This window comes from Metschnikowia bicuspidata, assembly GCF_001664035.1.
Source record: "Metschnikowia bicuspidata var. bicuspidata NRRL YB-4993 chromosome Unknown METBIscaffold_1, whole genome shotgun sequence".
Lineage (NCBI taxonomy): Eukaryota > Fungi > Ascomycota > Pichiomycetes > Serinales > Metschnikowiaceae > Metschnikowia > Metschnikowia bicuspidata.
This window is the reverse complement of record NW_017387731.1, coordinates 5,169,514-5,192,810: the sequence shown is the minus strand read 5'-3', so window position 1 is coordinate 5,192,810 and position 23,297 is coordinate 5,169,514. Positions and strand designations below refer to the sequence as shown.

Here is a 23,297-nt window from a genome sequence, read left to right as displayed (position 1 = left end):
ACAAATTATGTGTTAGTAAGCAGAATCGAGCAGTAGGGAATCAGAAGTTAGAAATAAGTTTTAAGTGTGAAAGTACCTGCGCTTTTTGACCTTGAAATGAGATTGTCATGCCAAAAGATCAAACTTGGTGAACAAAAATAAACACAACACGCGAAAATAATCTGTTTTTTATTCAAAAATGGCCTTTGTAAATCATACATTGCGCTGCAAGGAATTCTAGATTATAAGAGAGAAAACACTTTTCTTGCAATTTTTGCTTCTTCAAAGAAAAATCATATATTAATCAAATTGGTTAACATTGTAAGGTTCAGAAAATAGTACCAGAAAGTACACCCATTATTGCGTTACTTTCTCCATCGGGCCGCGACAAAGAGTCTGGGGTTTCCTGCCTCCGGTCGGTCGTACACCACCTTCTTTTTTTTTTTGCTCTCACCTTCACCACCTCTTCCAGAAGGATACCACGACTCTTTCTAAACCTCTATCTGTCCAAGAAATCTGCATACCTGAAGGCGTTTTTTCAGTCTACATTACTTTGGCATTTTGGCAAACCAGCATTCTATTTCATTTCTGCCAACATAGCTATTTTTCATATCGGGTGAGTGTTCTACACAATTGAGTTTGCCATTTTTGGATCTGCCGACAACCCCACTACAAACTCAATGCTCTGTTGAGAGCGCAACTTTCCCTGCTTAATATCCTACTCTTAGCCAGTTCATTTCACCCACCATGTCGTTCAATGTTAATTGGAACACATTGGAAACAGACTCCTTGAGAAACTGGACTACAGAGCTATTAACTGGGGCGCTAAATTCTGGGAAACGGCCTACCATACTTGCTTCTGACATCACCATCAAGGATTTGAATTTCGGGAAGATTGCCCCTGACTTCGAAATATTAGAAATCGGTGAGCTCGATAAAGACCGATTTAGAGGCATCTTTAAAATCAACTATGATGGGGACTTCCACTTGACACTTCACACACAAGTGCAAGCAAATCCTTTGAAAATCTACAGTGATAACTCCCGCGATCAAGAATTAGTTGATGACTCTTCTTTTGTCACGCCTGAGTTTTTGTTGTCTACTGAGCCATTCAATATTCCTTTAGACTTAAAGTTGAGCGACATCAAAATATCTGGGATAGGCATCATTGTGTTTTCACAAACCAAAGGTCTTACGCTTGTGTTCCGGAATGACCCATTGGATTCCATTAAAGTGAGCTCCACTTTTGATACTGTCCAGGTGTTGTCAAATTTTCTCCAGACACAAATCGAAAATCAGATCAGAGACTTGTTTCGAGAGACTCTTCCGACATTGATTCACCAGTACTCTTTGAAGTATACGTCGTCATTTAAGAAAAATGACTTCATGAATAACCTCAAGGATCATCTTAAGGATCAAATCCCGTCCGCTCTCTCTGATCCATTAGAGCTTGAGAATGTTGCATCAAGCAACCTCAAGAAGCTTGCCAAACTCTATAGTTCACGTGAAACTCTCGAGTTGAATATTCCCAAATTCAAGAAAACACTTCAAAGAAATCATTTGGAGAAGTTTAATAGGGACTACTATCCAACTTTGGCGAATTCTTTATACTCGAACTTGAATTTGCCTCCAACTTTGGGTGTCTCTCAACAAGACAACAGTCTTCCTGTTGAGCTCATTGTGAATACCGATTTCAAGCAAGTTGACAATATTCTCAAGGAGATCTCATCGATACAAACGAAATCATTCAGATCGGGTAACACCGACGTGAAACGTGCAAAGAGAAGAATCATCAAGATTGGTAAGGGATCCAAAAAGTGCTCCAAGGATAGCACTTCTGATCGTGCTCTCAATACAGAAGATTGCCCCTTGAGTTCTGAACTAGTTAACAAAACAAAAGAAAGTCCTATGGAGAGCCTGGGAACTTTCGGGGATGTCAATTCTAGTGACCTTTCAGATACGTCAACTGTACATGAGGACCAGGGTAACTCGATTCACCAGCCAACTCCTGTCAAGCATTCACAAAAAAGACCACTTATTCATCCATCGCTCGGGCATAAGGATGACATTTTTACTCACACAAGCAAACACGCTTCAGCTTCGCCCTTGAACACAAGCTCTTCATTTGTTGGTGGTGTTGGTTTAGGTAGCTCTTTTCTCAATATCGCGTCCGGGACTGCCATATGCGGCTCGCCTCTCAGAAATGATTCCACGAGAAAGACGACACACGATGCTAAGGTGAGAGTAAAAAAGTCCATGAATCGTGTTGACATCGAACACATCAATGAGAAGCTTAACACAGCGTTCAGCTTTGACGATACAAAGTTGCGCACAAAGCATGACGAGGCATTTTCTAGAAAACTTGTTGACTCTTGCTTTGAGAATCCACCACCGCCATACTACCAAGCTCCTCGCGTTAAATACTGAGAAGCTCAAGACATCACCTGTCTTGGTTACGTGAAATGATTTATTTATGCCTATTTTCTTCTCCTATTTTGTTGTTATTTTGTTGCAGTGGCCACTGCGTTTATTTTCTTTTGTTTGACTGTATAACCTTTACATTTTATCAAATACATGATCTTCAGCTTCACTGAGAAATTTTAGTGATTGTTTTCTTTTTGTTGCGGTTTCCTCAGTTCTCTTGATCTATTGTTTCATTGCAGTTTTAAAAATAGAAACTCGCCTTGCCGCGCGAGGCGTGAATTGGAAAATGTTTTCGATCGTGCGTCTGATTTAGGTATGCGAAATCGCATAGGTTCGAGTGTCAAAAAAAGGGAAAAAAAGGAGGCCCTGAGTTGATTTTGTCCCTCACAGCTAAAAGATCAGATTTCTTCTCTAAATCCCTCAAAGTGTTTTTCAAGCAGATATACTTTCGCTTTCTCCACAACTACATCTTCAAAATATAAAACCATGGGATTTGGGAGTTTTGAAGCCATTTGTGGAAAAACCGGGCTTCCTATATGCTCGGTCGTAGCTCCAATCGCTGAGAAGGGCTCGACATATTTCAGTACAGGGGTGGTTCCTGACTGCTACTCTCGGTCCGTCGAGTTGGCCAATACGATGATTTTCCAAATCGGAAATGCATTTATTCACATTGGAACGCTTATCATTCTACTCATCATCATCTTCAACGTGAGGTCCAAATACACCGCGATCGGCCGGTCAGAAATGTTGAGTTTTTTCTATCTCTACATGGCCTTGACGATCTCGTCGTTGGTGGTGGACTGTGGAGTTTCGCCGCCAGGATCTGAGAGTTACCCCTACTTTGTGGCATTACAGCTCGGCATAGTTTCGGCTGTGTGTATATGTCTATTGTATAACGGGGTGTTGTGCTTTCAGTTTTGGGAGGATGGGTCACGCACTTCCAGGTTCGGCTTATACTTGATCTGTATTGTGTGGTTTGTGATCAACTTTGTGCTCGCCTTGGCCACGTTCCAGTCTTGGGGCTCTTTATCCAACTCAGACACCACCGGTGTCTTTGTTGTCACATACATTTTGAACGCTATCATCTTGGTCACCTACGTTATTTCTCAGCTCATCTTGGTGTTCTTTGCGCTCGACTCCTACTGGTACTTAGGTGCGATCGTCTTGTTTTCATTTTTCTTTGTTGTTGGCCAGCTTTTGGTTTACGTGTTCAACTATCAGATCTGCTCCAGACTCACACACTATGTGGATGGTATCTTCTTTGGAACTTTATGCAACACTTTCGCTATAATGATGGTCTATAAGTTTTGGGACATGATCACGAGTGAAGACTTAGAGTTTTCTGTGGCAAATGTCGAAAGAGGAGTTACTCCCTTTGGAGACAATCACGAGAAGTCCCAAAGCCAGTACTTTAACTAAGGTTTACAAAATAGTAGAAATGGAAATAGTTCTACAAAAGATAGTTTTGAGAATGCTGTCATGAAACCAAATCGGCGAAATATGAGGCGAGAGAACCCGTCCTTTGGTTTCCTCCAGGACCTTTTACATTCCTTGGATTGATATGATGTACGAGGTGGGTGCACACTCGTGTCAAAGATCCAATCGTAGCTACATGTGGTGACAGCAGTTAAATGCATGCTACATACACCATAGAGCTCAATGGCGAAGAGAGATAAGTACAGTAAAGTGACCCATTTTCAAAGCGTGTAATAATTAACAAAAATGTCTGAATCTTAGTATGTCGTGGAATGTCTTTATGACGCGGAAATGCGCACATGAAGCTTGTGAGCCGCAGCGAGTCACGGGTTTTCCTTTTAAGCAAGGCATGGAAACAAACACGAAAATCTGACCTATTGTCTTCAGGCCGTCCCCACAGCCACAATATGCCACAACACTCGACGGAGATTCCTTCAACGGAAAGTAACAATACTACTGCAGATAGCGCCAAACTTTTGGAGCTGGAAGCTATCCAGTCGTTCATGAATAGCGACGGCGCTCTCGAGGTGTTGTTGACAAGACTCAAGGAGTCGCTAAACACAGGTGACGAGATTTCAAAATATGTGAAAAGAAAAGCTATGATAGAGGATGAGCACTATGGTCTACTCAAGAAGTACTCATCCAATTTGCGCTCGAATATGAAGGCGTCCAGGCTGATGAAAACTGACAACTTTGCTAAGAAATTTGATTCAATTGTGGAGTTTGACGAAAAACTTTACAATGTGGGAAGCTCATATGTAACAGCATTGAACGTGATGCATGATGAACTTGTCTCGCTCATGAATACGGTTTCAAAGTCTAGAAAGCTGATCAAGGAGGAGTGCAAGCGCAAGGAAAAAGAGTGCTCCGATGCTATTCTTTTGGCTGATAAGGCAAAACAAAAATACTACCATTTGTGCGATGACTTAGAAAAATTGAAAACCTCAGACCCAAACAAGAAGTCCTTTTTGAAGAATAAGACCGCCGAACAACAAGAAGATGAACTACAAAGAAAGGTCGATTCTGCAGATCTGGATTACAAGCTTAAAGTCTCACACAGTCGCAAGATCAAAGATGAGATCTTGATGATTCATAGACCAATGCACTCAAAAAAACTTAAGAATTTGATTTTGGAATTGGATATTGCAATGAGTGTCCAGCTTCAAAAATTTGCCACTTGGAGCGAGAATCTCGTCATGAACTCTGGCGTCTTAATCGCTCCTTTACAAAGTGACAAGCTGTCAATGAAGGCTCTTGCATCAGATATTGATAACGAGTTAGATTTATACAATTATCTTCGAGCCAATATGAGATCATCCACCAACAAATCTCTTGTGCCAGTGGACTACATTGCTCACCCATCTTTTTCCAAAATCACCCAACCAGTTAAGCCGTTTTTCAATAGCAGTGCTAACAAAAGCACCAACATTAATGGTCCTAATACAATTTTTGCCCCTGAGTCGGAAATCCAGCAGAGCGGATCTTCTAAGCAAGTTCCAGAGCTCGCGTCAAACACTTCCAGTCCACCGTTCAGTGACCAAAGCGGCAACCCAGCTCATGCTTACAATTCCCTAGATCCAGCCTCAGAAGAATTGAAGGGTCCTCGTCTGCTTTCCCTGATTAAAGTTTCTGCACAGCCCACTTTCAGCGTCTCTATCGAAGAGGTTATTCAATTTGCAGGAATTGATAACGTTCCTTTGATAGTCAAAAGGTGCATTGATGTCATTGAAAATTATGGGTTGAATATAGAGGGTCTCTACAGAACTAGTGGCAATAAGACGACTGTTCAAAGTCTAAAGGAATCAATTGACTCGAACTTTGCAAACTATTTATTAATTGGGAACAACTTAGATCCTGAGAACGTCTTAGATGCTGATATCTACTGTACGGCTTCCCTCTTAAAGCTTTACTTCACATGTCTTCCAGAGCCACTTTTAACAGCCGAGTATTACCAAGCCTTCATTGATACAGTCAAGTCAAACAACGAGCTTAACATCGCAAAGAAGTTACATCACTTGGTGTACAATTTACCGGATGGGGCATATTTCACTCTCCGGGCATTGATCTTCCATCTCAACAAAGTAGCCGCAAACGAGAGCACGAACAGAATGAGCGCCAAGTCTTTATCGATTATCTGGGGGCCAGCTATTTTGTGTGACCAGCTAATGTCGCCACAGGATTTGAGTTATAAGAGCAAGGTTGTAGAGGAGTTGATGCTCATTGCAAACGAGATTTTCGAGACGGACTAGGAGGTCTTAGAATATGTATTTCTTCGGGCAGTGACAAAATTGTAAGCTGCAATATACCGTGATGTGGAATTCGAGCTATTTCTAGGTTATTGGTACTGCAAGACTTTGCATGAAGATCCAGGCTCATCAATATCTCAATTGCCCACTCATACCATTCGAGCCCCTATAGTTGTCGATGTCATCTTCTCTGTGATTTTTGGGATGAAAGCTGAATCTGGGAGGCTTCACAATTTTTGCGGGGAATGATAGTTGCTTCACTTTAAAGTTGTTTTTGTAAGCCAGATCACGTTCAGCACGTTCCCGTTCCTTTCTAGCGTCTTCCTCTGCTTTTTGAACGCGTTCATTCTCTAGTTGTTTCGCATAGTCCTCATCTGTGACCCCTAGAAGTTTTCTCCTTATATCTTTTAACTCCACTTTGAGCTCTTGATGGAAACCAGGGGAGTCTATGATCTTTTCTTGAATGTCTTTATCAACTATACTAAGAATACTACTGCCCGACGAATTCCCGTTGATCACCTCGCCTTGTATCAAAGCAGCAATTTTGCCTTTGTTCTTCAAAAGTATTGAAGGGTCATTTCGTATTTTTGACTCTACCATTACCTTAAGCTTGAGTAGTAGATTAGAGTGTGTTTGAGACTTCTTGAAGTCTTGTAGGAGAATCTTCCTCTTATTATCGAATGATCCATTCTTCTTGTACGTGGCAGATAAAGTTTTGTGATCTATGGTTGTGGATGCGCCGCCAGCTTCTGGTTTAGGTTCTTTGCTCATGCTTTTCGTGAGTTGCTGGTACCAAAAAAATACTTGGGATCCTGTTTATGACACCTCGAGCTATATCCATCCACCCGCGCGCGCATCCATAGACCATCAGAATTATATATGGGCATAATATAGTCACTGTCATACAAAGCCTAATAATACTCGGGTATTAGCGAACTTTGTATTTCATTCCTCCAAATTTTCAATTCATGAAGAAGTTGGCCATACTTGATATGGGTGGGGATACATCAGCTAGCTCAGTTTCGGGCTCACATTTGGGCTCAGGATCTCCGAATATTACACCCGATGCCTACCATCCAAAGAGAGCAAAGCACTACAGTGAAGACTTCAAACACAGAATCACACAGTTGAAGGCACAATTGCACGAGATAATATCGAAAATTTTGAATGGTGACCAAGTGAATGATCTGTATGCTCTTATATATCGAGATGTTGAACATCTCTGCATAGCTAAGCATTCAGAACAGGCTCTGCTATCTGAATTCATCTTTCACGAGATTGACAAAGCTCTTTCGACGGGAATTTTACCTCGATTATCCGGGTGTCTTCAAAATTCGGCCGATAACTCTATGGTAGATACTGCCAAATCATTTCTCAAAATATACAGTGATTGGGATAGAAGTTTGATGTTACTTCTGCAATTATTTCTCTTCTTGGATAGATCCTACCTCCTTCACCATCCAAGACACCTATGCATCAGAGAGTACGGGATCCGCAAATTTGTAGATCGTCTGATGATACACAGCTCATCGGAAGATGTGTATCAAAAATCGAACGACCCAGTTTGTACTTTAGTATCTCTGCTCTTGGCTGAAACGAGAAAAGACCGCTCAAACTATAGCTTATTTGAACTCACTACAAATCTCATCACCACGTTGGGACAGATGGATCCTGATAACAATTTAAACGTGAACACATCTTTGGAGTCGATAATGATAAAGGACTATACTAAATTGCTGAAACTTTGGATGAAGAATAAAACAAACTACGTTCTCGAGCTCCTACGAAATATGAATGACGATGGTATTTTGCTCATGAGAGCCTCAAAGTCCCCTGTTCTCGTGAACAGAATAAATTCGAAATTAAAGTGGAAGTTTTTACTTTCAGAGCTTAGTCTCTTCTTGGAACCTTCACTTCCAGCTTTGACTCAACCACAGAATCTACATTATCTTGAAGCAGTGAGATGCTTTTGCGACAATTCAATGACTGATTACGGTGTTGACTCCACCAAGGTTCTTCTTGTATTATGGGGAAAGTACGTACAATCGCGATCGAAAAGCATCGGTCTGGAATCAGACGTTATACCAAGCATACTCGACCTATGGGATGATCTAATGCGTATTTGCAAGAAGGGATTTAAATCAGATTCCTTTGAGTTCGAAGTCCGAACAGCGTTGACAAAGAGTTTCGGAAAAATGGATTTGGCCACAACTATAGCTCTTCATCTTTCCAAATATTGCGACAGTGCAATGAAGCAAGCAAGCAAGGCCGAGGAAACCTTTTCTGAACTAAAAGCTAACGTGATTACCATTTTCAAGCTTATACCAGACAAGCTGGCTTTTTTATTTGTTTACGAAAAGGACCTTTCGAAACGAATTCTCATGGCCAGAAATTTTAGCTTCACGTTTGAGAAGCAGCTTGTAGATGCAATTGTCTCAGTGGTTGGGGAAAACGACGAGAATTTCAAGATGAGAGCCATGCTTAGAGACTACTCAAATTCCAAATCTCTGTTTAGTCATCTTCATTTTCCTTCCGCACCTCAAATGGACTTCAGTGCTCTTGTCCTTGAGAAGAAAGTATGGCCGGAAATCCCTGGTTTTGAAACTGATATTTGTCTCCCACACGCTCTTAAGCTGACGCTTACCGAATTTGAAAGAACACATTTAAAAAACGACGAAAACCACAAAGTGCTCGATTGGAGAAACTATACTTTACACCAGATAACGTTGACTACAAGCTTTGCATCAGAAACAAAAGAGCTACAGGTAAACTTACTGCAGGCCATCATCTTGATGCTATTTCAGGAAGTCAACACCGTGTCTTTTACATACATTCTTCACTCAACTAGAATGGATGAAAAGATACTCAGGAGGGTATTAGCATCTTTGACTACAGACAAGTATCCCATCTTGAAGATACATGGCGACGTGATCACGTTCAACGACGATTTCAAGGACAAGTCTGGCAAAATCAAACTTCCAATGGGAAGAGAAAAAGAGTCCGTAGTGATTGAAGGTACGAAGAAGCTCCTACATCAAGGGCGCAGTTCAGAAACACGGTCAGCTCTTGTCAGAATCATGAAGATGCATAAAAGCTTGCCATTCACACAGCTTTTAGGCAAAGTGATCGAGGTTCTAACTCCTCGCGGCACGACGAATATCCAGGAAATCAAGGCAGAGATAGAGTACTTGATTCTGACCGACTACATTGCGCGAGATGCCATGGGCTCGACATTGAGCTACATTCCGTGAGTCGATGTCAAAAGTGTTATTTAGCATATATTATATAATGATAAGATACTTGAGGTAGTACAATTAGATAGGGACATCCTCTGGGTCTGGGTTGTACTCCCAGTGGGAACCAAAGTATGGGATTTTGGTGTAGAAAGTGTTCTTGAACAATGGGACACCGTCAGTGAAAGTAGCAACAGCAGCGGCACCACCGACACCCCATGCCATCAAGCTAGTGCTATAGGCCTTGACAACCGATAAGTTAAAGCCTGACTTGGCAACCTTGTAAGCTGGTCCTCTGATGTACTAAATGGATGTTAGTGCTGAGCCTTGAAAAGCGCACTCCTCTTCACTTGAGAAATAGACAACATATATGGAATCTTCACATTTTTGGAGAATTTCCTAAAATCCTGAGAGGGCTTTCAGAATTTACGCAAGATACGTACAGCAACCATTGTTGTATATGTTATGGATAAAAGCGTTCAACAGACCGTGCAGTTCTGATTCTCAGTGCCTTTTTTTACCGCGCACCAATTGGTCGGTTTGAAGGTCACGTGCGTATGCTGAGCGACAGAGTAGGTTGGAAACTTCAAGCACCAACCCAGTGATATCATCTGTAAACAAGTAGTGATTTCCTTCGACGATTTATGCAATTCCAAAATCGGCGCGTTCAAAATTTTGAGGGCTGGATACCAAATATCCATCTGTGTCATTTTTTTAATACGTAGGCTTTCATATGAAAGCCAGAAAGCAGCGTGTCTAACTTTAATGCGTTTGATTAATATATATAAGCACTTTCAAATCTTTTCGAAGAATGTCACATTCATTGAAGTATCCGCTGACCGAGGAGTAGTGCTTTTTCTTTGACCATAGAGCTATGCTGATATGCGCTTCATACATCGAAAGAAGCCATGAAACCAGATAGCTCATGTAAGCAGTCAGCTCAACAGGAGTCAGGCTGAGACAAGATGTAGTCAACAGTTTGACCCACGGATTTCAAGGTGTCTGCCTCGTGGTCTGGGATTTGAATGTTGAACTCGTGCTCAACTTCCATGACCACCTCAACAACGTCCAAGGAATCCAAACCCAAATCTTGGCTGAAAGAAGAAGCCTCAGTAATTTCCTTGCCCTCGCACTTGCTGAAGCCCTCCAACAACTCGAAGATTCTCTCTCTTGCGAGATCTCTGGTCAAAGCTGGAAATCCGGCATAAGTACGAATGATCTGTGGTCTGGCAATGGCAGAAAGTCTAACGGGAGTAGACAACCTGAGGGCCCTAGAAGAAATGGCTCTGAACATGACTATATGGTGGTGTGTAAGCGGGTTCGTGTGCAAGACCTTGTGGATTGGAGAGATCTCAGTGGAGGATGCAAACTGAGGAGAACACGACCTTTGACTAATGGGTGCAAGCAGAAGCAAAATTGCACCAACAAATACGGCTGATTTGCAACTTCCTGGAAATGGGATCTATTCTTTAGGAATATATTGGGAACGTGCCATAGAAGCAGACAAGGTATTTTTCACCCCGTCCAGGACTGTCCTTTGCCAGTGCTCCTCCCCCAGGCCCTCCGCTCATGGACCCTCTGCAGGCTGTGTATTTTTTTTCTCACTAAAGTTATTCCACCAACACCTACACCGTTGCACCGAGAGCTAAGACGCATCATGTTCAGAAGTTTACTAGGTTTTAGAGCTGGTCTCCAGACACGCCTGTTGATCATGGCCCCACGGCCCACTGTCTCATTCACGAAGCCCACGTTCTTTCTGCGCATGCCAATCGCTTCCAGCATCATCAGCCAGCAAAGTGGATACGCTACGTTGAACCAGATCAGGAGTGGCAGACACTGCAAACCCGTAAAGCCATACGTTTCGAAAGCCCCCCATTTACAGAACAACCCGTTTAAGAAGGGTGTGGTAATCCGGGTGATGATCGTCAAGCCGAAGAAACCGAACTCCGCCCAGAGAAAGTGTTGCAGAGTCAGACTCACCAACGGGAATGTTGTGTCGTGCTTGATTCCTGGAGAAGGCCACAATTTGCAAGAGCATCACGTCGTTTTGGTCAGAGGTGGAAGAGTGCAGGATCTTCCGGGTGTTAAGTATCGTTTGGTGAGAGGCGCGTTTGATTTGGCTGGTGTTGCCAATAGATCTACGTCGAGGTCGAAATACGGTGTGAAGAAGCCCAAGGCTTAGGAGTCATAGTGATGCATTCTTGTAAATAAAGCAACCAATAGAATTACAGTGGATGATTGAGTACAGTTCTAGTATCCTCTCCTCTAGTATCCTCTCCTTTGTTTGCCTCTGTTGTCAATCTGCTGCAGAGCGCACCTGTCAACTCAAGCACGCCCCGAATCAAATTTTCTGCCGCTTGCAGTCTTCCTGTTTTCCAACGTCTTGCCTTCATCGTCGATGTTTTCGGGTTTGGCTCGGTTCAAGACCTTCAAGAACTCCTTTACCCGAAATCTCATTCTCGAGTGCATGTATGCCTTGGCACACTTGATGTGGTAGTGGAAGTAGTTTCTGAAGAACTGTATGTGTGATATACAGTTCTCTCTGCGTTCACCACGAACAAGGTGCCGTGGGAACAACACAAACGTCACATATCCCTTGTTGTCCGAGTCCAGACGCTTCATTGTCACGTTCTGGATATCCAAAGGTGGTTCTTTATCGGTGTACAACACCTGTGGGGCTGTTTGCACCGATCTCTTTCTGGCGTCAACAAATTCTTGCAAGAACACTTTGCCAAATATCTTGTCCGTGTCGTCCTTGAAAGTGGTTGAGAAGATCACAGTGACTCTGTCAAATGAGGGCTTGATAAAGATACACTCGTCCTCTCCGCGGTACTTGATCACAAGCGTGGGCTCGTTAAACAACTCGGCTTGAATATCCTCGGCATAAGTGTTCGAGTTGGCGTATTGTTCGGCTAGCTCGTCGTAACGCAGAAACGCCTTCTCGAAAGCAGAGGCAATGGCGTGTCTTTTCAACAAGGCCAACTCCAGCACCACCTCTTTCTTGATGTCTTCCAGTGCAGTAGTCAACTCGGAAAGATTCAACACAAACGAGTAATTATAGCCTGTCTCCACATCTGCCTTGGGCAAGATCGTCAAGTACTGTGAGAAGGAGGCATATTTCTTATCCAAGTAAGCCGAAACGCCGTACTTCAGCAAGTCGTCCCAACATTGCAAGTAAACAGATATCAACAATAACGCCTTGTCATCTGGAAATGTTGATATGTGGTAGGTCGTGAAGTCGAAGTCGGAGATAATTCTGTCCAACGATTTCGGCGGGGCCTCAGGGTCAACAAAGACCCGCTCCGTCAACGTTTTCTCGATCAAAAGATTACTCTGGTCAATTTGCAACATTGAAATTGCGCTTTTTTCTATGCTTTCGGCAAAACTCTACGGTCAATCGATGCCGGGAATTTTGTCTAGCGAGACTGTTGAACCTAGATTGGGGTGCTCCTCACTGTTGTGCCTCTCGCAGCTAGCGTACTGCACTTGTTGCACTCGAACTCTCACTTGCGGTGGCCACTCCTATCGCTCGACTTTTAGCGGGAGCATCTATAGAAGGCAAAGTCAATGAAAATAACAGGTGGCAGAAGAAAAATGTCAAAAATCATGAACAATTAATCAGAAATTTTGCGCCACTTGGGACTCATTATTTTCTTCCAGGTGTTCAAAATAGGTGCTGGATTATAAACCTTCTCACAAACCTTACGTTACTGCTGCGCCCGTCTGCGTGCTTTTCGCAGTTGGACGTCTCAATAGCGTCGATTGTCCATGATGGCTTTGGGGGGCATTGATTTCAAATATCTTGGAATATTTGCCTTGTATTCGAATAAAACATCTTGATTTATTTTTGTAAATATTTATTCTTGGGATATAGTACAGACCTGAACGAGGCTTTTCATTAGGCGATAGAGGGTGATGCGAGAGTGGAATACGCAAGGTCAATTCAATTGAAAATGCAGAGGAGGGAAGAGACATGCACGGCCTTCAAGTTCTAGCGAGGTATTCTCTGACTTTTCAAGCCACCTCTATGCAAGGCTGGCGCATTCACCTTGTTCTTAAGAAGGCTCTGGACACTTTCTCTGCCCAAAGAGCCAGCCAGTGGTTCCTTGGGCTTGACGACTGGAGCTTTAGCAACCTTGGGATTAACTGCCCGTTTTTCTTCTGTCATGCTCTTCTTCACTATTTCGCTCATAAGTTCGGCGGCAATTTCGCTCTGTCTTTTCAACCACGGTGATTCGAGCAAAGCGTCATAGGGAGGCCGGGCCTCAGGCTTCTTGTTTAAACAGGATTTAACGAAAAACTGTGCTTCTTTGGAGTAAAGTTTATCATCCAACTTTGGTGGATCCCCATCGACTATAGCACTCAACTGCAGAAAAATGTTATCAAATGTTTCTGGAGGATATGGGTATCTTCCAGCAGCAACCTCTAAAATTGTCAAGCCCAAGGACCAGATATCAGACTGCACCGAGTATGTGGCATCGTCTGGTTTAAGTGTTTTAATTCTTTCAGGCGCCATGTAGGACTGGCATCCGATGTTTGTTTTCGCCAAAGATGCCACCAAATTTCCTGACACACCGAAATCGCATAACTTAACTTTTCCGAGACTGTTGACTAGGATATTTGTGGGCTTGACGTCCCTGTGGATGATGTTGTGAGTGTCTTTGAGCACTTTCAAACCGCGTATGACACTGTCTGCAATATACGCAAGACAGGTCTCGTCCTGTATTCCGTGGCCATAAACCTTATCCAAGGAGCCTCCATCCATGAACTCCATGCACATGTAGACAGCACCTTCGACGAAAAATGCACCGTAGAAATCGACGATGAACGGCGAATCGCACTTATGTAAGACTTCCAATTCCATCAAAATCTGAGCGAATTTATTTTCTTCAAGCTCCAAGCGAACTTCTTTCATGGCCATAAGTACACCAGTCGGTTTGTGTAAAACTTTAGAGACGGTTCCGTAGTTACCTCTACCCAACTCCTCGATAAACTGAAACTCATCGAGCGAGATGTGAAAGGATGTGCCAGAAGAGAAGTTGACTCCTTTAGAGTTGAGCGAGGCTTTGCCCGTAAAATTCAAAGATCCCGATTTTATATCCACGTATTTCGAGTAATTAGCAAACAATCCTTGTAATTTTGCAGGGGCTTCTCCATGGCCGCTTTTGCTGTTTGAGTCGGAAGCAGGGGCGGTGGCAGTGGGTGATGGATCATCATTGAGCTTGAGTTTGAAATCGGGACGATTCTTTCTCTCCGAGAGGCGACGCGCCAATTCACCAGTACTTTTGACGGATTCAGGCACCGCTGATGGGCTCGAGAGATTGGGGACATTGAGTTTCATACCTCTTCTTTGTGACAAAGACGGCTTCTTCGAAAGCTCGGATGGAGTATTGTTTGCTCCAGGCCCGACATTCGCTGATCGGGTGGAGTTCGAGGTTTCAAGGGGCGGCGAAGCCAAAAGAGAAGTGTTCAAAATATCTCCCTGAGAAGCCGGGCGAATGGGTGCATTAGGGAGAGGCGGTAATGGTTTGGTTGGAGGAGTCTCTTTCATTGCAGGGTTGCTCTGGCGTTTTTGTTGAAAAGCCATGATACGCGCTTGGATATCGCTGCTAAGATGGCCGTGTGAGGTGGCGATGGGCGGTGAATGAGAGCCATCGAATGTGTTGGGGCGAGGTGAAACACCCAACTTTTCTAAACGGGCGCCGACTTCGTTGAGATCGGTTTCTTTAGACATTGAGACCAGTGTTGGGGGATCTTGTAAGTTGGCTAGCGGTTATAAAAGTCCGTAAAGGATGATGAAGGAGTGACTGAGGGTGTGATGATTATTGCAAAGCTAATCCAAGTGGAGCAGCAGGTGTATCTAAGGCCCACAAACTAAGGATCCAGGGGAAGGCGGAAAAATGGCTTCGATCGGGGGAAACCTGGCGAAGGGGTGTTTATCCAAGCTGCGCTGTATTGTGAAGTGAGACAGGCTGTTTTCGAGGAGGATGAGAAAAAGTGAAAAAAAAAGATCGATTGGTGAATATCAATGTATCTTAGCCGAAGGAAAAAAAGGAAGGGAGAGTGTAGGAAAGACAAGTGAGAAACGACAATCAGCAATAATCAGGGTGCGTCTTTTCCACACAGGCCTGGGTTACTCAGGCACAAAAATGGGCCTGGGATTGTAGGTTCGCGACATGCGAGAATTGTTCGTAGATGCCATGCACCGATGCAGCTTCGCTCACCCAGGGCGAAACTAAGATCTGTTCCCGAATCCGCGAATGTCGATGCGTCTCGTCTCGACAAAAAGCAAGAGGTTTCAAAAACCAACGCCCGAAACATAAGGCCCAGCGGTCTTGAGCAGTGGTTGAACACTTTTGAGTTAGACTACCGGGCTCCGAAAATAAGCTCCAGAAATAAAATCTAGTTTCGCGTAAAAGGACTCATTTGCTCCCACGCGTGGTACCGGCAGTTTTTGAGCCGCATGCCTGGGTAGTGTGAGGCCGCGTACTTCAAACGCAAGCAACAATGCCTGAGCGCTGCTTCCTTTGAGTGTGGACAGGACTAAAAAGTTTAAGCATTTCTCCAGCGACTTCTTTCCTACTCCTGACCGAAATCTAAGAATCTCGCAATGGAGTTAATTTTCCTCATTTCGATATTATACTGCTTTGTCCGATCGTCTGCAAGTGCGGCCACATACGAGCCAGCGTAGTGTATTGAGATGTGATAAATTCCCGCAACTGTTTTTAGCGCAACGATTGCATGCCGATTTGATACTGCAGAGGTCGACTTCAATTTAAGCTATTTATATATATATACAAAAAACATCGGACCATGCCAGCCTGTCTTTTTGAACATAAGCCTCAAGCAGCGTCGTGTGACGTATTGGATTCCCGCACAGCATATGAAGTTTTTTTTAGCTCCAGGCGTGAGCAGAAAATGTTTTCGTGGGGTCGCATTGACTCTGGTGAGCAAAAGCGTTCGTAAATCATCAATCATCGCTGCCAGCGAGACTCCTTTTCTTGGAATGAAATAATCACTTTAAAACTTTGTTTTTAGATACTTCAAGGCGTATTGGTTGCCAATTCTTTTTTGGTGATGAGAATCAACTTGTGAGTGTGCTCGATTAAAATTTAAACACGCGGACAGCGTGACGGATGGCAGCTGAACGAATAGTCACAGTAGCTGCATCATTTTTATCTCGCTGCTGGGAAAATCGTCAGAGACTTGTTTATGTGACGAGATACTTCTGAAATCCTGTCGGATATTTCAGGTAGTGGTTACTTTGGGACATGCAGTGCAGTGGTATAATTTGCAGGAGACGTCTCAAGCTGTGTGCGCATTTTCTGCCATGCTTTCCGAGTACCTCTATTGCTGAAAGCAATCGATTCTCTAAATTCATGACCAATGGCCTCTCGATTCAAATCAATGACTTAGACTCATACCACCTGGCTCCTCTGCACCTTGACCAGTTTCAGCTGGCACCAAAGGTCCCTATTATTCGTATTTACGGGACGCTACGTGTACCGGATCTGGATCTCGCGGCTTACAATATCTTAGTCCACATTCACAATTATTATCCTTATTTATATATAGATTGTCTCGAGACAGATGATTCCAAGCTCAATGACACGATTTTGGCTCGCTTAACACTTCATCTTGAAAAGGCCATCGGTGACTCTTTCAAGCGAAAGCAAGCTGCACACGAACTAAGTGACGACTCTTCCGATGGCGAAATTGCTGAGCTTGATAATACGGAAGCACCTCAGAATAAATATATCGCATGTATAAAGCTTTGCAGAGGGTCTCCTGTCTACGGGTACAAGGTGGGGTACCTGGTTGTGTTCAAAATCCTGTTCTTTCTGCCCCTCTACAAGACAAGGCTATTCAAATTATTAGGCCTGAATGCCATAGATTTCCAGGACTTCACAGCTCCAGATCACCAACTTAGCTATCCAAACGTTTATGAAGCACATCTTAATTATCTTTCGCAGTTTCTCGCAGATTTTAATTTACACCCATGCGGATATTTAAGAACTGCCAATTGTCATTTCAGACTGCCTATAATCAATCATAATGGTCTTCGGATATCTCCACTCAAGAAATATTTGGCCACGTACATTTTGCGCAACAACGTTTTGAACTCCTCAACTTTTCCCAGAATGTCTCGATCTCTTCTCGAGATAGATTGTCATGTGGGTGACATTCTCAACAGGCTAGATCTACGACAACGAAATGTACACGACGAATTTACTGAATACACAAGAGGATGTGCAACGAACGTCATTTTTCTTTCATCTTTAAGGCTCACCCTAGATGATCTCAAATACCAATGCGCCATTCGGGAAAAAAACAACACAACTCAGCTATTGACAGAACTGTACTCACAAGTTTTCACCAAATTAGGCCAAAGTGGCTACTGCGATTGGGAATCTCGCCCACAACAAGAACAGCAACTAAGTTTTGTTCTGAGGCTTAATAAACCAACGCCATTTTTTGATGTGAGTTTGTATTATGAGAATATCATAGGGAGTAATCTCAAGGGAAAAAGGTTTCCCACCACATTTGAACTTGTGGATGAAAATTTACCCATGAAATGTCATGAGAATGTGCCATTGCTCAATTACCGTGATGACCTCATCAATTGGACTTCATACGAACTGCTTTTCGAAGCACAAAATGCAGATGCGACACTTGAATCAATTGAACAAAGCCAACTAACAAAAGATATTGAACTCAAGTCCCCAGTATCGAAAAAGCCTGATATATCAACACCGCCTGTGTCTCCAGAACAACAACATTCGCACCGAGGAATCATGGACTTATCGCCTGAAGTATCTCCGGCACCGAAACGATCCCGTCCATCAGAGAATAACCATGTGGACAAAAATCATAACTCTGCACAGAGGGAAGATTGGCAAATATTCATGCTCACGCAGCATAATGTAGCAGGGTCTATAGAATGTGACGTAGAAAGCTCTACTGGTTCCATTCTAAGCCAGACTTCACACGAAATCCTAGTAAACCCCAAAAATACATGGGAATGTGTGTTACCTGCAGCTTTTTCAAGATCAAACCTCTCATCAGTTTTCAAGGAACAAAGAATTTTGGATTTCAATTACTCGGACCCATCATATGATGATACAGGTGATGTACACAATCCTCCATTGATTTTTGCAAACCGAATAATACCAGTCCCTTTCATCGGCGACACTTCCAACACTCCTGTCAATATAAGTACAAATAAACAATTGACATTCAAGTGTGTGGATGAAGATGCAAAAAAATTCAGCGAAAAAAGAACTCTCTGGCAATATTCTGTATCGGCTCCTACCCGTGATGAGGTCACTCAATGGACAAATCTGGGAGAGGAATCGGAGAAATACAAGAAAAATAAGTATAGATCTCAAATTGAGCCTCTATTCACGCAAACAAATGACTACAAGTACTCTCTTCGAACCAAGAACATCAAGAGAAACCCCAGCGGATTTCTCAATATGACTCTTTTTGGAATGGAGCTCCATGTTAACACAACTGATGGAATGCTGCCAGATCCGAGGAAAGACCCAATTCAGCTTATCATATATCACTTCGACAACTCCAATCAGATGTATGAGGATGGCAGGGTTAAAACAGGTATATTAGCTTTTGCAGAAGCTGAAAATAATCCTATCTTAAGTAAAATATTCCAGAACATTGCCTCATTGACGGAATTCAACATAAAAACTTTTAGTTCAGAGAGACAAATGGTAGAAGCATTTGTCCAGATAGTTGACCAATATGATCCTGATATTTTGTCGGGGTATGAAGTGAATGCTTCAAGCTGGGGATACTTGTGTGAGCGCTTCCAGGAGTTTCACGGTGTGAATTTAATTCCAAGATTGAGTAAGGTCAACTTTAAAGGAAATGGAAAGTTGGGAGATCGTTGGGGTTATACACACACATCTGCATTGAAAATTAATGGTCGCCATTTGTTTAACGTCTGGAGATTTTTGAAGGATGAACTCAAATTGACATCCTACTCTCTTGAAAACATATGTTTCCACCTACTTCATCGTACATTACCTAAAATTCTGGGTGACCAGCTTTCTGCGTGGTATACGAGCGGCTCCAATAGTAAGCTTCTTATGGTATGCAACTACTATATGCATAGGATGGACTTGATAATGGATATAATCGAATCACAGGAAATGGTATTAAGAAATGTCGAACTGTCGCGACTCTTGGGAGTCGACTTTTACTCTAACTACTACAGAGGATCTCAATTTAAGGTGGAATCACTTTTAATGAGAATTGCTAAGACAGAGAATGCTCTCTTGAACTCGCCTTCGAAAGCGCAAGTCCATGCAATGAGGCCACTTGAAGTAGTACCGCTTATCATGGAGCCGGAGTCCAATTTTTACAAGTCACCACTTGTTGTATTGGACTTTCAATCTTTATACCCCTCAATTATGATTGCATATAACTACTGCTATTCGACCCTCATTGGAAGAATTGAAGGTTATAGGCAAGATGCAAATACAGTCGGGTATTTGAAGCACCATAGCATACCCAAGGGGTTAATCGATTTGTTGATCAAAAACAATGGCCTTAATATTTCCCCAAATGGTATGATGTTTGTTTCTCCCAAGTTCAGGAAATCAATTCTTTCCAGAATGCTTCAGGAAATTTTGAACATGAGAATCAATGTAAAGTCTGTTGCTTCAGCTTTTCGAAATGACAAGGAGCTCGGTAAGCTTCTTAATTCAAAACAGCTTGCACTCAAGTTAATTGCAAATGTAACATATGGGTACACATCCGCTACTTTTAGTGGAAGAATGCCAAATTCAGACATTGCTGATGCCATTGTATCCACAGGGCGTGAGCTCATGAAACGCTCAATTGAAATTATAGAGGCAAGTCCCTATAATGCCAAGGTTACTTATGGTGATACCGATTCATTGTTTGTTTACTTTCCAGGTAGGTCCCGCGAATTTGCTTTCAAGTATGGGAAGCTTCTTGCAGACCAGATAACTGAAGCCTTGCCCGATCCGGTTAAATTGAAATTCGAAAAAGTCTACCATCCAAGCGTGTTGCTTGCCAAGAAACGATATGTTGGACACTGTTATGAATTTGAAGACCAAAAGATACCAACTTTTGAAGCAAAAGGAATAGAAACAATTCGGCGGGATGGAATTCCCGCACAACTGAAAATGGTGGGTAAAAGTTTACGGATTCTCTTTGAAACCAAAAACCTATCCGCAGTCAAGCGATATGTTGTGAAACAGTTCTTCAAAATTCTTTTGAACAAGGTAAATGCCAGTGACTTCTGCTTCGCTAAGGGTGTACGGTATGGTACATACAAAAACGAGAAACACCTCCCTCCAGGAGCTGTTGTCGCCAAAAAGAAAATCGAACGCGATCCTCGAAGCGAGCCACAATATAAAGAGAGGGTTCCGTATTTGGTCATGAAAGACTCCACAAAAGAGAGGCTAAGAGACCGTTGTGTTCCCCCGGAACTCTATATGTCTTCCTACAACACCGAAAGTCCCATGGAGTTGGATTTCGATTATTACATCACCAAGGTGCTTATTCCACCTTTGGAGAGAATCTTCAACTTGATGGGAGTCAATGTGAAAGAATGGTATAGGGATATGCCAAAGTCCACCAAACAGGTTGTTATGAAGAGCAGAGATATTTTGAAGATTAGCGGCTTCATGCGGAGTGAGGAATGTGTTCGATGTGGATGCAAATTGGATGGCCACTCAAAGTACATCTGTCGCAGTTGTAGACAGAATGAGCTCGAACTAGTTAATGATTTGACAAGGACTGGCAGAGACAAGGAGGGTAAAGTCAACGAATACCAGAGTATTTGCAACGCATGCAGCGCAACCAATTTCAAATTTTCTGGAAACTTGTTCAGCGAGTCTTGTATCAACCAGGACTGCAGGACATACTTCGCGAAGGTGAAAGCGGTTCGAGAATGCGAGCAGTTCATGAGTGATAAATTCAAGATTTTCGATGAATTGAGGTCATCGGCTGGGGAAGCTATGTAAAGAGGTCGCCAAAATACACTTAGGATACTAGCACCTAACAAACAGTGTTAAGATGAACTCATTCATTCCTAATGATTATATAAACTTAAGTCTAAATATTTTCAATTGAAAGTTGTCGCTTCTACCAATACCTGGGAGCGCCAACAGTACATGAAAAACTGTGCTCTTAAATCTGTTTTGAATCAACCGGAGTGGGTGCACCCTCTGTCTATTATTGAAACAAGATTCATTCAAAAAAAAAAACAGTAAAAACAACAAAAACAAGCATCCCGCTGTGCGTTTTTTTTGGGTTTTTTGTTTTGTTTCTGTTTTTGCTGTGTTTTCTTTTTTTTTTTGTTTTTATTTCTTTGTTCAATTGAATCTTGTTTTTTTTTCCTTTTTTCCGTTTTGACCTTTTTTTTATTTTTGTAATGTTTTTGTGTGTCCCCAGTGTAAGAAAGTTCTCGTCTTCGAAGAGAGAAGTGTGTAACCAACCAAAAGAAGTGAATTAGAAAGTCAAGTACTCGCTAAGATCGAGGGTTTCAGACCCACCAAGACCCGAGTCAAAGTCCTTGTACTCGAGTCTGTCGAGCGCATCATCCCCCCATCTTAACGCGGTATCCGTGTCCGCCATCCATAACTCTGTGTAGTCATTTGGGCCATGTACCTCAGGTCCGACTGGTGCTGCAGACCAAATTGGGAAGAATATAAGCACTTCACACTTAATGATTTTACACGCCAAACAGTTACTTCTATGCTATAAATCTGCGTCGAGCTGCAACGGAGCCATGGCTGTGAAGCCGGCATCCAATAAGGCTTTCAAACGAGACAAGCAGAGAACTATTTGGGGCTGTGTTCTGACCAGCAGACAATCATAAAGCGATCAGCATCGCTTGCTTTACCCAAGAGACAAAATTACTGCTGAATTTTGCGCCAGGAAATCGGGCCCTGAGGTAGCTGGTCCAAACATCAAACTATCAGAGTTCAAGAAAGGCACAGACGAGATTTGTGAGGGTTGAGGGGTGGGTGACAGTGGCTCCTTCTTGATGGTTAAGTCGATTGGGGAGTTTGTGGGAGAGTTTATGGAGACGGGACTCAAGTAACTGCAGTATTCAGGTGCAGGCTTGGCGTTCATCAACGGCGACTCAAGTTCTTCCAGTTTCACCTTCAGATTATCAAAGAAAGATTGCGGCGAGTCGTCCACTTCATTTTCTGGGCCCTTCGAGGGCTCGCTTTGGGGCGTTTCACACGCAACACTGGGAGAGCAAGGCTCGGCCAGCGCCATGGATGAAAAGTTCGCATGGATCTTTGACTTCAAGTCGGATAAGTCTTCAGGCTCGATCAACGAAACGGGTGGATTAGTGTCTGGAAGCATCCCTTTTAGCTTCGACACATTGGAGACCATAGCCAGGTAATTCTTCTCCAATCCTAGCACGTATGACTCCAAGTATTCCACATGCCTTCTCTTTTTTTCACGCGAGGCATGAGCCGCTCTTCTGTTGCGAAGGATCCGCTCCATACGCCGTTGCTCTTTCTCCTCCAGGGTTCTTGCTCTCTTGCGAGGCGCAAGCGACGATTTGAAATTCCCATCGACTGATGTGGTCATATCACGAGATCAAGGGGCCAGGTATGGAGAAGGAAAAAAAGAGGAAGCCCGTTTATTTATGTATTCGCTTGTGAAGAACACACGATGATGTAGGAAAGAAGTGGGGGAAGAAGGCTGAGCTTGACACAGGTGTTACTGTAGGGCACGGCGAGGAATGCCCGGGATTTTATAGCCATCTTCGCACACACCTGCACAGTCCTCGGGGCTCAAGCCTTCGTGCCTGTATACAACATCTGCATGAGCACTCTATTGTTCACCCGACTAGTATGACGGAGCACACACGTTCTAGGCGCGCGCGTCTACGGCGACCTAAGGCACACGCGATTACAGCCCAAATTTT

General features: G+C 43.1%; 12 protein-coding genes across 12 annotated transcripts; 6 read left to right on the top strand and 6 right to left on the bottom strand.

The window, feature by feature from the left end:
• Window positions 1-428: 428 nt before the first annotated feature.
• On the top strand, window positions 429-2,568 carry MDM34 (ERMES complex subunit). Its single transcript, XM_018855694.1, has one exon. It carries the CDS (start codon window positions 727-729, stop codon window positions 2,404-2,406), a length of 1,680 nt encoding a protein of 559 aa, XP_018714957.1. The 5' UTR covers window positions 429-726; the 3' UTR covers window positions 2,407-2,568.
• A 79-nt stretch (window positions 2,569-2,647) lies between these two features.
• On the top strand, window positions 2,648-4,233 carry CHS7 (Chs7p). Its single transcript, XM_018854353.1, has one exon. The coding sequence runs from the start codon at window positions 2,890-2,892 to the stop codon at window positions 3,820-3,822; it is 933 nt and encodes a 310-aa protein (XP_018714956.1). The 5' UTR covers window positions 2,648-2,889; the 3' UTR covers window positions 3,823-4,233.
• Window positions 4,179-6,128, top strand: RGD1 (Rgd1p; the record flags this gene model as incomplete). Its single annotated transcript, XM_018858667.1, has 2 exons — window positions 4,179-4,194; window positions 4,342-6,128. 2 exons carry the CDS (start codon window positions 4,179-4,181, stop codon window positions 6,126-6,128), a joined length of 1,803 nt encoding a protein of 600 aa, XP_018714955.1.
• A 126-nt stretch (window positions 6,129-6,254) lies between these two features.
• On the bottom strand, window positions 6,255-6,896 carry METBIDRAFT_37988 (uncharacterized protein; the record flags this gene model as incomplete). Its single annotated transcript, XM_018856940.1, has 1 exon — window positions 6,255-6,896. One exon carries the CDS (start codon window positions 6,894-6,896, stop codon window positions 6,255-6,257), a length of 642 nt encoding a protein of 213 aa, XP_018714954.1.
• A 122-nt stretch (window positions 6,897-7,018) lies between these two features.
• On the top strand, window positions 7,019-9,577 carry RTT101 (cullin). Its single transcript, XM_018855693.1, has one exon. It carries the CDS (start codon window positions 7,094-7,096, stop codon window positions 9,374-9,376), a length of 2,283 nt encoding a protein of 760 aa, XP_018714953.1. The 5' UTR covers window positions 7,019-7,093; the 3' UTR covers window positions 9,377-9,577.
• On the bottom strand, window positions 9,408-10,010 carry METBIDRAFT_133809 (ubiquinol--cytochrome-c reductase subunit 10). Its single transcript, XM_018854349.1, has 2 exons — window positions 9,802-10,010; window positions 9,408-9,661 (listed from the first exon to the last, which is right to left on the bottom strand). The coding sequence occupies exons 1-2, from the start codon at window positions 9,808-9,810 to the stop codon at window positions 9,440-9,442; spliced, it is 231 nt and encodes a 76-aa protein (XP_018714952.1). The 5' UTR covers window positions 9,811-10,010; the 3' UTR covers window positions 9,408-9,439.
• Window positions 10,011-10,298: 288 nt separating this feature from the next.
• Window positions 10,299-10,652, bottom strand: ACP1 (Acp1p; the record flags this gene model as incomplete). Its single annotated transcript, XM_018853811.1, has 1 exon — window positions 10,299-10,652. One exon carries the CDS (start codon window positions 10,650-10,652, stop codon window positions 10,299-10,301), a length of 354 nt encoding a protein of 117 aa, XP_018714951.1.
• A 363-nt stretch (window positions 10,653-11,015) lies between these two features.
• Window positions 11,016-11,540, top strand: METBIDRAFT_77257 (mitochondrial 37S ribosomal protein uS12m; the record flags this gene model as incomplete). The annotated part of the gene is made up of 1 exon (XM_018858666.1): window positions 11,016-11,540. One exon carries the CDS (start codon window positions 11,016-11,018, stop codon window positions 11,538-11,540), a length of 525 nt encoding a protein of 174 aa, XP_018714950.1.
• A 71-nt stretch (window positions 11,541-11,611) lies between these two features.
• Window positions 11,612-13,153, bottom strand: ARC35 (Arc35p). The gene has a single exon (XM_018854352.1). It carries the CDS (start codon window positions 12,707-12,709, stop codon window positions 11,684-11,686), a length of 1,026 nt encoding a protein of 341 aa, XP_018714949.1. The 5' UTR covers window positions 12,710-13,153; the 3' UTR covers window positions 11,612-11,683.
• A 196-nt stretch (window positions 13,154-13,349) lies between these two features.
• On the bottom strand, window positions 13,350-15,092 carry PBS2 (mitogen-activated protein kinase kinase; the record flags this gene model as incomplete). Its single annotated transcript, XM_018857004.1, has 1 exon — window positions 13,350-15,092. The coding sequence occupies one exon, from the start codon at window positions 15,090-15,092 to the stop codon at window positions 13,350-13,352; it is 1,743 nt and encodes a 580-aa protein (XP_018714948.1).
• Window positions 15,093-16,154: 1,062 nt separating this feature from the next.
• Window positions 16,155-21,860, top strand: REV3 (Rev3p). The gene is made up of 2 exons (XM_018854350.1): window positions 16,155-21,608; window positions 21,708-21,860. Exon 1 carries the CDS (start codon window positions 16,630-16,632, stop codon window positions 21,370-21,372), a length of 4,743 nt encoding a protein of 1,580 aa, XP_018714947.1. The 5' UTR covers window positions 16,155-16,629; the 3' UTR covers window positions 21,373-21,608; window positions 21,708-21,860.
• A 530-nt stretch (window positions 21,861-22,390) lies between these two features.
• On the bottom strand, window positions 22,391-22,936 carry HAC1 (transcription factor; the record flags this gene model as incomplete). Its single annotated transcript, XM_018855310.1, has 1 exon — window positions 22,391-22,936. A coding segment is annotated over one exon (546 nt), but the record flags the coding sequence as incomplete, so codon positions are not given.
• Between the last annotated feature and the right edge of the window lie 361 nt (window positions 22,937-23,297).

What these genes read in the sequence shown, in the direction of transcription:
- ARC35 (XM_018854352.1), bottom strand. Translation starts at nt 12,709, where the DNA reads ATGTTGCAAATTGACCAGAGTAATCTTTTGATCGAGAAAACGTTGACG.
- CHS7 (XM_018854353.1), top strand. Translation starts at nt 2,890, where the DNA reads ATGGGATTTGGGAGTTTTGAAGCCATTTGTGGAAAAACCGGGCTTCCT.
- MDM34 (XM_018855694.1), top strand. Translation starts at nt 727, where the DNA reads ATGTCGTTCAATGTTAATTGGAACACATTGGAAACAGACTCCTTGAGA.
- RTT101 (XM_018855693.1), top strand. Translation starts at nt 7,094, where the DNA reads ATGAAGAAGTTGGCCATACTTGATATGGGTGGGGATACATCAGCTAGC.
- REV3 (XM_018854350.1), top strand. Translation starts at nt 16,630, where the DNA reads ATGCAGTGCAGTGGTATAATTTGCAGGAGACGTCTCAAGCTGTGTGCG.